This window comes from Pleurodeles waltl, chromosome 8 (assembly GCF_031143425.1).
Source record: "Pleurodeles waltl isolate 20211129_DDA chromosome 8, aPleWal1.hap1.20221129, whole genome shotgun sequence".
Lineage (NCBI taxonomy): Eukaryota > Metazoa > Chordata > Amphibia > Caudata > Salamandridae > Pleurodeles > Pleurodeles waltl.
Genome location: NC_090447.1, coordinates 1,248,246,717 through 1,248,258,857, shown reverse-complemented (window position 1 = coordinate 1,248,258,857; position 12,141 = coordinate 1,248,246,717). Strand labels below are relative to the sequence as shown.

The following is a 12,141-nucleotide window of genomic DNA, read 5'->3' as shown; positions in this document are numbered from 1 at the left end:
TACCAATGTTAGTTGTGTGTGTGTGTGTGTGTGAATAAACAATACTTTATTTTTCTCACACTTGGTATGGTCCTTTCTTGTATGTAAAATCATTGACTGACTGTGGTTATTGCAATTGTTTCACATCCTCTCCGATAAGCCTGAGCTGCTCTCCACAGCTACCCCTTTTTGAGAGCTTTGGTTATTGCGAAGTCTGTAACACTATCACTAAGGGTTTCCTGGACTCGGTGCAGGGTGCATCGCCTATAGGTGTACACCATATACTGAGCCAGCCTCCTACAAGAAGCATCTTATCTCTGGTGGAGTCCGGACTCCACATCAACCTGTTGGAGCTCAGGACGGTCAGACTAGCATAGAAAGCAATTTCTTCCCTCTCTCAAGGGGAAGATAGTGCAAGGGTTCACGGACAACACCACTGCCTTCTGGTACTGCAACAAGTAGAGCGGGGTGGGGACATGGACCCTTTGCCAGGAGGCTCTGCAACTCTGGACGTGGCTGGAACAACAGGCCATATACCTGGTGGTTCAACATCTGGCGGGCTCTTTCAACAGCAGAGCGGACAAACTCAGCCAACTTTGTTTAGTCTACCACGAATGGCATCTCCATCCGGAGGTGGCACAAGGTCTCTTTCAGAAGTGGGCAGAGCATTGGTTAGGTCTGTTCACCTCAGCCGAGAACAATCGATGTCAGCAGTATTGTGCTTTGATGTTTCCAAGGCGGCAATCGCTTGGCAATGCTTTTCAGCTCGAGAGGAAATCAGACATCCTGTATGCTTTCCACCCATACCACTTCTGCCCAGAGTTCTCAAGAAGATCAAGAACAACCAGGCCCAAGTAATCTTTGTGGCTCTGGACTGGGCACGAAGAGTCTGCTGCCCCAAGCTATTGAGCATGGCCATCAATCCTCCGATCAGACTGTCCCTTTGGGAGGATCTTCTGGCGCAGCAGCAGGAGAGGGTTCTCCACCCGAGGCTGTCCAGTCTCGTCCTTCTTGCGTGGATATTGAGTGGCAGTAGTTGACAGCTTTTGACCTTCCTCCTGAAGTCTGTAGCATTATCTTGGCAGCCTGGCAGCCCTCCACCAAACCTAACCTGTTGTTGGAAGAAATTTGTGGCATCGTGCACTGTAGGAGTGTCCCTCCTTCTGGCATGGTTACTCACACCTTTTGCCTGTTGTCAGTGTGCTTAGACTGTTTGTACTGAAATCCTCCTAACCAGGACCCCAGTGATTGTGCTCTCTCCTGTAAATGTGGTTGTCTTGGTACTCTTCACACCCCCTTATTTGGCATACTGGTGTACCCCTATAAGTCCCTAGTATATGGTACTTGGGTACCCAGGGCATTGGTACACCAGGAGCCCTCTATGGGCTGCAGCATGTATTATGCCACCCATGCAAACTGTCTGCAGGCCTGCCATTTACAGCCTTTACAGTCACCGCTTTGGTTGGCCCTTCCAGGACTAAGGGCAGGGTGCAGGTCCCTGTGTGTGTGTGGACACCCCTGCAAGAGCAGAGGTGCCCCTATGAACTCCAGTTCCATTTCCCTGGACTTCGCAAGTCCGGGGAAGCCATTTTAGCTATGTATTGGACATAGGTTCCTACCTCTGGTCTAGCTACATAATGGTAACTCCGAACCTAGGCATGTTTGCCATCAAACGTGTCAGAATCATAACCCAGTACTAATGCCATTATTGGTGGCATGATTCCCACGCACTCTGGGGGATCCTTAGAGGACCAGGCTGCTGCAGCCCCTCAGACAGGATTCTGCCCTCTTGACCAGCTCAAGCAGGGGAAGGCAGAACAAAGGATTTCCTGTGTGAGAGGGGTGCAGCTTCCTCTCCCTTGGAAATAGGTGTTACAAGTCTGGGCAGGGGTAGCCTTCCCACAACACCGGTTTGCTTTGAAGGGCACATGTGGTGCCCTCCTTGCATAATCTGGTTTGCACGGGTCCATGATTTGGCACGAAACTGCACAACGAAAAGGAGAATGACCCCCTCCCCTGGCCATCACCCCAGGGGTTGTGCCCAAGGCTTCTCCAGGTGGCCACTTGATTCTGCCATCTTGAAAACAAGATGGGAAGAGGCCCCTTGGAGCATCTGACTGGCCAGGTGAGGCAGATGTCGTCAATGAACCCCTCTAATAGGTAGTCACCTTGCAAAGTGACCAAGCCTCTTTTTGGGTTATTTAGGGAGACTCCACCAGGAATCCTCTGCAATGACCTCTTCTGTCCCTGGCAATCGTAATCGCTGCTGGACTTCACTGGAACTGAACAAGAATACCACACAGTGACGACCTATCCTTGCAACATTTCCACAGCTGTACATCCTCTGGGGTTGGCAAGATTTTAGCTGCACCAAAGAAACAAGAAGGGATCTTCCTTGGAGTGAAGAAGTCACTCCCTGGCACCTAAGGCAGCGACATCCGGCTGCTGGGACCTGCTGTCCTCTCAACCTGCGAAGATTCTCCAGCACAGGTGGTGGTTTTGAGGTGTCCTCTCTGCCTTCAGTCCAACCTGGGAGACGGTGAGTCCTTGCCTCTTCCTCCAAGACAGAACCCCTGTGCACCGCAACTGTTGCAGCAGCCAAGGCTTGTTGACTCCTTCGAAGGAACTTCAGGCTCCAAATAGCCCTGGCCCCCAGCTCTCTACCTCTGCAAAGACAGTCTCCTCTCTGCTGCTCCAGCAACATGGGGCTCCTCTTAAGGTGTGTGACCTGGGCCTCTCTTCGATTTACTGTGGCTGCTGCCAGTGGGTTGCTCATGGGGGCTCTGACTGCTTCCGATGGCTCTCCTGTCTTCCTAGGGTCAGCCCAGACTCCCCTTCAAGGGTCGAGTCCCCAGGACCTTGCTGGTCTTCTTCAGCCTTGCAAATCTATAACAGCTCCATTTGCTTGTGCTTGTTGGTGGACCTCCTGACCACTGTGCCGTCTGCAGACCGGTGAGGGACAACTCATAGGTGACTTCTGGGACTCCTCTGCAGCTCCTGGACTCCGCAGCTGAACTTCATCCACCACAGTCGACCGAGATCTTACCCACAGAAGGGTGGGCATTGCCTCCTGCCCCGCCTGGACACTCCTGCGTGGACTGGACTCTGTCCTCTTCTTTTGCATGCCCTTGTCATCCTGAATCCACAGTTGGGTTCCACCGGCCTGGTCCTGTTCTTGCAATATTTCATTTCCGAGTCCCCATGTTAGCCTATGGGACTACCAGGTAACTTACCTCTGCTCTTGTGGTCGCTGGGGGACTTCTAGATGCTTATCTCCTGGGGTTCCACTCACTCCCAGCCCTTGGCTAACTACTCCATATCCTCTGGTGGGGGACCCATTCTTCCATTCCACTTTTTTAGTATATGGTTTGGCCCCTGCTATTTTGTGCTGTTTCCTAATACTTACCTGTGTATATTTTGTGTGTACTTACCTCCAGAGGGAGGTTTGCCTATATTAATCTATTTTGGTGTTCCTGTAATAACCTTTATTTTTGCAACTCTTTGTGTTTCCTTTCATGTGTGATAAGTTACTGTGTGACTGCTGTGGTATTGCAAGTCCTTCACACTCCTCCCAAATAAGTCTTGGCTGCTCACCACAGCTACCACTAGAGAGCCCTGGGTACCTAAACACTAACACCATCTGATAAGGGTTGCCTGGACCCAATATAAGGTGTAACACCATAGGTGTCCACCTCTCACTGGGCCAGCATCCTAATGCTCAGACAAGTCTTTTGACCCTTGTCCGTGCCCCTCTCTCTGAAGTTCTGTTTTGTATCCTTTCTCTGGCCCAACAGGGTTCTGCTGTGGGCACTCTCAAAGATCATTCATCTGCAATATCTGCGTTTTTGAGGTTCCCTGAACAACCTTCTTTGTTTAAGTCTACTATTGTTTCTAGGTTCCTTAAAAGCCTTACTTATATGTTTCCTGCATCCCCTTTCATTATGCACGAATTGGATTTGAAGTTGGCTCTGACATTCTTAATGTGCGCTTCTTTTGAGCCTGTCTCCAATTGTCCTCTCTGGTTTCTCACACAAAAAATAGCCTTCCTGGTGGCCATTACATCTGCCTGCAGGGTAAGTGAGCTGCAAGTATTGTCATCTAAGCCACCCTACCTTTCCATCTATCCTGACAAAGTGGTGCTTTACACTTTCTGCCAAAATTGGTTACACCGTCTCATGTAGGCAAATGCATTGCATGTCTACTTTTTACACACACTCACACCTTTGGAAGGAAGAGAGGTGACTCCACCACCTGGACCCAAAAAGAGCATTGGTGTTCTACCATGATTATACAAAAGAATTCCGGGTGGATGTTCAATGCTTTGTTCGTTATGTTGGTGCAAAGAAAGGTCAGGCAGTACAGAAGTGGACCATATCCTGATGGGTCGTACTCTGTATTAAAATCTGCTATGCTCTGGCTAAGAAGCAAGCACCTGAAGGTTTGTGTGTTGATGCTACTAGAGCAACAGCTGCAACCGCTGCATTAGCACGCGGAGTTCCAGTCTTTCATATCTGTCAGACAGCAATGTAGGCATCCTTTCACACATTCACCAAAACCTACTGCCTGGACAGTAGGTACGGGTACTTTGCCTCTTGGGTCCTGTAGGACTTTCCAGTTTGAACTTTGTTTACTGACCCACCTCCAGGGATGGTATTGCTTGGGTATCTATTCAGAAAGTAAGTAATCTACATCTAAAAGTCTGTCGGATGAACATGTTACTTGCCTTCGATAACGCCTTATCTGGTGGAGTCATATTCTGGTTGCAAATTTCTTACCAAAACACCCATCCTTCCCCTCTGCGAACTGATTTCTAGGGACATGGACTCCCCTTTCAGCCCCCTAGTTTTGATGCACCAGTGTTTTTCATGGGTCTGCACTTCTGGCATGGAAAGTTGTGAAAAGAAACTGATGTCAGTGCACCGTGTCACTCCCATATAGAACCTGCGAGGTCACAGCCAGCACAGACACCACCGACGATGAACACGGAGCTGATCTACTCCACCTAACAGCGCCCAGGAGTACTCTACCAGAGAAGGTGTTAACAAAGGGAAGTAACTTTTCTCCCCAACATTGGGAATAATGTCCTATGCACAGACAATATGATGGTAATGTATTACATCCAGAAACGGGGGGTGCATTCATTACATCATCTCAACTGGCAAAACCTACCACCAGTCACAAAATCCACCTCCTGGCACAATACCTTCCAGGAGTGGACAACTCAATAGTGGACCTTCTAAGCAAGACACAGCAACAAATCCAGGAATTAAAAGTCCACACTCAAGTCCTACACACATACATGCAAAATGGCAAAACTTTGCATCCAGAGACCCACATCCACAGTCCACAGGCTATGAACTGGTCAGGGATATTTGCATACACTTTTCCTCCTCTCCCACTCATTCCATATCTGGGCAGAAAACTCAGACAGACCTCACTCAAGATGATCTTCATAGCTCCAACATGGACACAACAGCATTGTACGCAACACTTTTACGGCTGGCCCTAGTACATCACAAGAAGCTCCCCAACATCCCAGATCTTCTCACACAGGCCAAGGGCAGAGTCAGGCACTGAAATGCACAACAACTCAATCTTGCAATTTGGCTCCTGCGATCATAGAGTTTGGGTACTTGCAATTACCACCAAAATGCATGGACATTCTAAAGGAAGCCAGACGGCGAGCCACAAGAGTGTGTTATGTGGCAAAATGGAAAAGATGTGTACAGTATTGTTCTGCACACAATATAGACCCTTGCACTCCATCAGAACAACAACTAGTATGTTACTTATTACAGCTTCAAAAATCACATCTAGCCTATACTTCATTAACAATGCATCTAGCAACGATTGTAGCATATCTTGAAACCATCAATCTCTTTTCAAATACTCTTTCATAGAGGGATTAAAAAGAGTAATTACACCACATACACCATCTGTACTTTCATGGAACCTAAACATAGTGTTACACGACTAATGTCTGTACATATGCCCACTTCGCAATTGTATCATGGAAAGTGGCTGTCTTTGTCGCAATTACATTGCTAAGATGAGTTAGTGAAATTCATGCACTAACTATGGAGGAGCCTTACACCCGGATTTTCCTAGACGAAAGGAGACTACATACCAACCCAAGGTTTCTACCAAAGGTAATCTCACTTCTTCACTTAAATCAGTCATTAAATATACTGGTTTTCTTCCTGAAACCAGAGACATTGGTAGAAAGGGCACTACAGACACTCGACCCTCATGTACTGTGTACAAAGAACAAAGACCTATCGAAAAACGCAACTATTTGTAGCTTTTTCAAACCCAAGGAATGGTAATGCCATCCCAAAAGCAGGAATCACGAGATGGATTGTTAGATGCAAACAAATTTGCTAAATAAAAGCAAAAAGAGTCCTGCCGACAGCACCAAGGGTTCCCACCGCAAGAAAAAAAGGGAGCATCACTAGCCTTCTTAGGAAATATCCAGCTAGCAGACATTTGTAAAGTGCTTACGTGTACAACTTCACACACATTCACCAAACAATACAATGTTAATGAACACACCAGACAACCATCTCTGGTGGGACAAAGAGTTCTACTAACATTATTTCAAGCAGCTACACCATCTAATATCTAAAGCCACCGCAAGAGGAGTACTGCTTTGCAGTCTATGCATATCATGTGTATCTGCAGCCAACACATACTAAGCATAGATTATGGTCATATAAGCATATATTTGTTGCATGTAGTACTGCAAATTCACATGCACCTTCCGTCTCCTCGGCTGGTACAAGATGGTTTCAGATTTACACAACATTAAAGCATTGTTCATCAGCAAACAATGACCTAACAGACTATATCCTCACTCCCCGCATGGCTAGGGAAAATAAAATTGAGCAAAGTAGCCGTTGATCATGTGCATTACCTCGAGGCGGAGGAGACAAGATGCATGATGATGACAATGAAAGACTTCCTTGAGAGAAAAAAACACTTGTAAAGTCCAGGCAGAAGTGTGCATAGCATGTGAATCTACATCACACACTATGAATGAATGCTTACAGGGTAAGTAACATAATCCTTTTGTCCCATCATCCAAGTATCCTTCTTAAGAATAATCGTAGTGAAAGCAGTCTCCACCATATATGAAAAGAGCAGGTCATCAAGAAAAAAACTTCTATGGGACAAGTTTGGTTTAAACCACGCTGAAGCACAGAATTATCTTTTCAAGTAGTCAGACACCCTCCAAACCAATGACAGAAATAACCCCTTGCTTCATATTTCTGCTCAACATCTCCAAAGCAGTTGACCATCAGGCACTAATTTTCACCTTTAAAACATGGTTGGTATTTTCTGAGACAGTCCTGCAATGGATCAGCTCCTGCCTTGGCACCCAGCAATAGTTTGTACAGATAAGAACTGTATGATGCTAGACCCAATTTGTCTCCTGCTGAGTTCCCCAAAGATCCATCCTTTCTCACCTCATTTTTCATTTATAAATGGAACCTTTTCAGATCCTTACAGACAGTTTAAAAAATATATCAATATGCCAGCGACACTCAACTTAACCTAAACATCTGTTCATCCAACAGCATTCATTGACTTAAAACCTTCCTTGAGTTAATCCAGAACTGGATGTTGAGTATCTATCTAACTCTTAATGCAGCAAACTGACTTCCTTCTGATTCCCAACAGGTCTTGGCTATCCAACATAAACTTAGATGGCTTTACAACTCAGTTGTTCTAATGGATGCAGAATTGTTTGGAGTCACCCTCAACACAGTTTTCACAGAACAGATCACCAGAAAAAACAAAACTTCTTGGTAAAAACTCTCCCTCTCAGGAAAAAAAAAATGAAACCCATCCTTATAGAATCTGATTTCATGAAAGTGCAAGATCTCATCCTTTAACACTTTGATGGGTGCAACATTGTTCAGTGGACTACATGGTTACTACTCTAGCATCAGGCAACAGCACCCTACACACTCTGGCACTTTCATCGAGGTCTTAATAAATTTGACCACATCAGCACAAAACTTCCTCTTCAGGCCTGCATCACCTGCAAGGCCCTCAGGAACAATGACCCAAGTTTCTGGCTAGCCGAAAACCTATGTACATCAGGCAAATTACCAAATCAGAACTCAGGAGATTATCAGATGGGAGATGAAGACATGAAAGACAGAAAACACTAGATTGCAGATGTATTCTGGCAACACTCCCAAGGTGCTGAAGGTTTACTTATCTTCTAGAGGCCTTAACATGAGTTTTTCCCTTGGGTCTTGTCCCACCTTTGACCTATTTTAAGGACTACTAATTAGCCAGTTTTAGGGCACACAGTTCCGCTTGTGTAGATGCTACACATAATCTTATTTTTACTCCATTTTGGTCTATGGTGTCCTGATTATCGTACTGGATTTTTAATACTTCACAGATTGTTAATAGACAATGCTGGGCTTAAGAATATGAGCCACTGTACTCACTGACCACATCTGACTCACATTTGTGCGACTGGTAATTAAAATAAAGTGACACATGAAGCATACAAGCATGAGGGATGCAAGCTATATAGGGACAGGTGTTGCCTTGTCACACATGCTCTGTGTAGTTTTGGAGCTGTTCCTGCAGACTCCTGGTTGTGATAGACCAGATCATATGGATAGATGCTTAAAAACAATTAGCACAGATGCTGTGTCACATGCATAAAGGTCTTTGCATTGTGAAAGTAAATGTTTGGACAATTGATTGTATTATAATAAGTGGTTGAGAGTATTTTATATACTATATCATATTGCAACCAAGGAGTTCATTTGTTTTTCAGGTGTCTGTGGTTCATATTGGAAATCTTAATGGCTAAAAATGAAAACAATAGCCATGCCTTTGTTAGAAAAATGGTGGAAAATATTAAACAAACAAAAGATGCTCAAGCACCAGATGACCCAAAAATGAACGAAGTAAGTATTATCTTCAGGATTAATGTTTTGAGTTGTGCTAACATTAAATGTTTTGCTCCTAGGTATATGTTTTGCATTACATCACCCAGTGATTAGTCTCTCCCCATTGGAAGGTAGTCATTCCTCACACACCACTTTTTGACCAGTCTTAACCATTTCAGGCAAAGGTCAATCAGTTTTTCCTATCCTCATAGAGAAATGCACTACCTTTCACCTTAGCCTGAACTAGGTTTAAAGAGTAGAAGCTGGCTAAAAGTCCTCTACATGATAGCTCTATGCTAGAAGAAATTTAGACAGTGGATTCCTGTCTGTGTCTAGAGTTTCCTCCTGAAATCGGAGTGTTTTTGTCCCATCTGAGCTCTAAATGCGGCCTTTATTCTAGTTGAATCCCTTCCCTGTGATATTAGTGGCTGGCCTTCATGTTAACTTAGTAAGTGAAAGAGCAGTCATATCCTTGCTGTAGGAAGTTGGCTCTGTATGTGCTATTTCAAAGTAAGGAATAGCATGCACAGTGTCCAAGGGTTCCCCTTAGAGGTAAAATAGTGGTAAAAAGAGATAATACTAATGCTCTATTTTGTGGTAGTGTGGTCGAGCAGTAGGCTTATCCAAGGAGTAGTGTTAAGCATTTGTTGTACATACACATAGGCAATAAATGAGGTACACACACTCGGAGACAAATCCAGCCAATAGGTTTTGTTATAGAAAAATATCTTTTCTTAGTTTATTTTAAGAACCACAGGTTCAAATTTAACATGTAATATCTTGTTTGAAAGGTATTGCAGGTAAGTACATTAGGAACTTTGAATCATTTCAATTACATGTATACTTTTCAAGTTATTCACAAATAGCTACTTTAAAAGTGGACACTTAGTGCAATTTTCACAGTTCCTGGGGGAGGTAAGTTTTTGTTAGTTTTACCAGGTAAGTAAGACACTTACAGGGTTCAGTTCTTGGTCCAAGGTAGCCCACCGTTGGGGGTTCAGAGCAACCCCAAAGTTACCACACCAGCAGCTCAGGGCCGGTCAGGTGCAGAGTTCAAAGTGGTGCCCAAAACGCATAGGCTAGAATGGAGAGAAGGGGGTGCCCCGGTTCCGGTCTGCTTGCAGGTAAGTACCCGCGTCTTCGGAGGGCAGACCAGGGGGGTTTTGTAGGGCACCGGGGGGGGGACACAAGCCCACACAGAAATTTCACCCTCAGCGGCGCGGGGGCGGCCGGGTGCAGTGTTAGAACAAGCGTCGGGTTCGCAATGTAAGTCAATGAGAGATCAAGGGATCTCTTCAGCGCTGCAGGCAGGCAAGGGGGGGCTTCCTCGGGGAAACCTCCACTTGGGCAAGGGAGAGGGACTCCTGGGGGTCACTTCTGCAGTGAAAGTCCGGTCCTTCAGGTCCTGGGGGCTGCGGGTGCAGGGTCTTTTCCAGGTGTCGGGACTTAGGTTTCAGAGAGTCGCGGTCAGGGGAAGCCTCGGGATTCCCTCTGCAGGCGGCGCTGTGGGGGCTCAGGGGGGACAGGTTGTGGTACTCACAGTCGTAGAGTAGTCCGGGGGTTCTCCCTGAGGTGTTGGTTCTCCACCAGCCGAGTCGGGGTCGCCGGGTGCAGTGTTGCAAGTCTCACGCTTCTTGCGGGGAGTTGCAGGGTTCTTTAAAGCTGCTTCTTGAAACAAAGTTGCAGTCTTTTTGGAGCAGGTCCGCTGTCCTCGGGAGTTTCTTGTCGTCGTCGAAGCAGGGCAGTCCTCAGAGGATTCAGAGGTCGCTGGTCCCTTTGGAAGGCGTCGCTGGAGCAGAGTTCTTTGGAAGGCAGGAGACAGGCCGGTGAGTTTCTGGAGCCAAGGCAGTTGTTGTCTTCTGGTCTTCCTCTGCAGGGGTTTTCAGCTAGGCAGTCCTTCTTCTTGTTGTTGCAGGAATCTAAATCTTTAGGTTCAGGGAAGCCCTTAAATACTAAATTTAAGGGCGTGTTTAGGTCTGGGGGGTTAGTAGCCAATGGCTACTAGCCCTGAGGGTGGGTACACCCTCTTTGTGCCTCCTCCCAAGGGGAGGGGGTCACATCCCTAATCCTATTGGGGGAATCCTCCATCTGCAAGATGGAGGATTTCTAAAAGTTAGAGTCACCTCAGCTCAGGACACCTTAGGGGCTGTCCCGACTGGCCAGTGACTCCTCCTTGTTATTCTCATTATTTCTCCTGGACTTGCCGCCAAAAGTGGGGGCTGGGTCCAGGAGGCGGGCATCTCCACTAGCTGGAGTGCCCTGGGGCATTGTAACACGAAGCTTGAGCCTTTGAAGCTCACTGCTAGGTGTTACAGTTCCTGCAGGGGGGAGGTGTGAAGCACCTCCACCCAGAGCAGGCTTTGTTTCTGTCCTCAGAGAGCACAAAGGCTCTCACCGCATGAGGTCAGACACTCGTCTCTCAGCAGCAGGCTGGCACAGACCAGTCAGTCCTGCACTGAACAATTGGGTAAAATACAGGGGGTATCTCCAAGATACCCTCTGTGTGCATTTTTTAATAAATCCAACACTGGCATCAGTGTGGGTTTATTATTCTGAGAAGTTTGATACTAAACTTCCCAGTATTCAGTGTAGCCATTATGGAGCTGTGGAGTTAGTTTTTGACAGACTCCCAGCCCATATACTCTTATGTCTACCCTGCACTTACAATGTCTAAGGTTTTGCTTAGACACTGTAGGGGCATAGTGCTCATGCACATATGCCCTCACCTGTGGTATAGTGCACCCTGCCTTAGGGCTGTAAGGCCTACTAGAGGGGTGACTTACTTATGCCACAGGCAGTGGGAGGTTGGCATGGCACCCTGAGGGGAGTGCCATGTCGACTTAGTCATTTTCTCCCCATCAGCACACACAAGCTGGCAAGCAGTATGTCTGTGCTGAGTGAGGGGTCCCTAGGGTGGCATAAGACATGCTGCAGCCCTTAGAGACCTTCCCTGGCATCAGGGCCCTTGGTACCAGGGGTACCAGTTACAAGGGACTTACCTAGGTGCCAGGGTTGTGCCAATTGTGGAAACAATGGTACATTTTAGGTGAAAGAACACTGGTGCTGGGGCCTGGTTAGCAGGGTCCCAGCACACTTCTCAGTCAAGTCAGCATCAGTATCAGGCAAAAAGTGGGGGGTAACTGCAACAGGGAGCCATTTCTTTACACAAGCCCCCCCCAGCCCACAGGCCAGGAGACTCAGCCAAAGCTGGGAGAGTCTTCCTAGTCTGTCAGGCGAGGAAGAG

General features: G+C 46.7%; 1 protein-coding gene across 2 annotated transcripts in view; it reads left to right on the top strand.

The window, feature by feature from the left end:
* The window catches only part of PDS5B (PDS5 cohesin associated factor B), an 813,886-nt gene that overhangs the window by 615,237 nt on the left and 186,508 nt on the right, over positions 1 to 12,141 (top strand). For both annotated transcript variants that reach the window (XM_069205557.1, XM_069205556.1), the window contains exon 27: positions 8,783 to 8,915. In XM_069205557.1, coding sequence (XP_069061658.1) covers positions 8,783 to 8,915 — 133 coding nt within the window. The remainder of the gene's footprint in view (positions 1 to 8,782; positions 8,916 to 12,141) is intronic.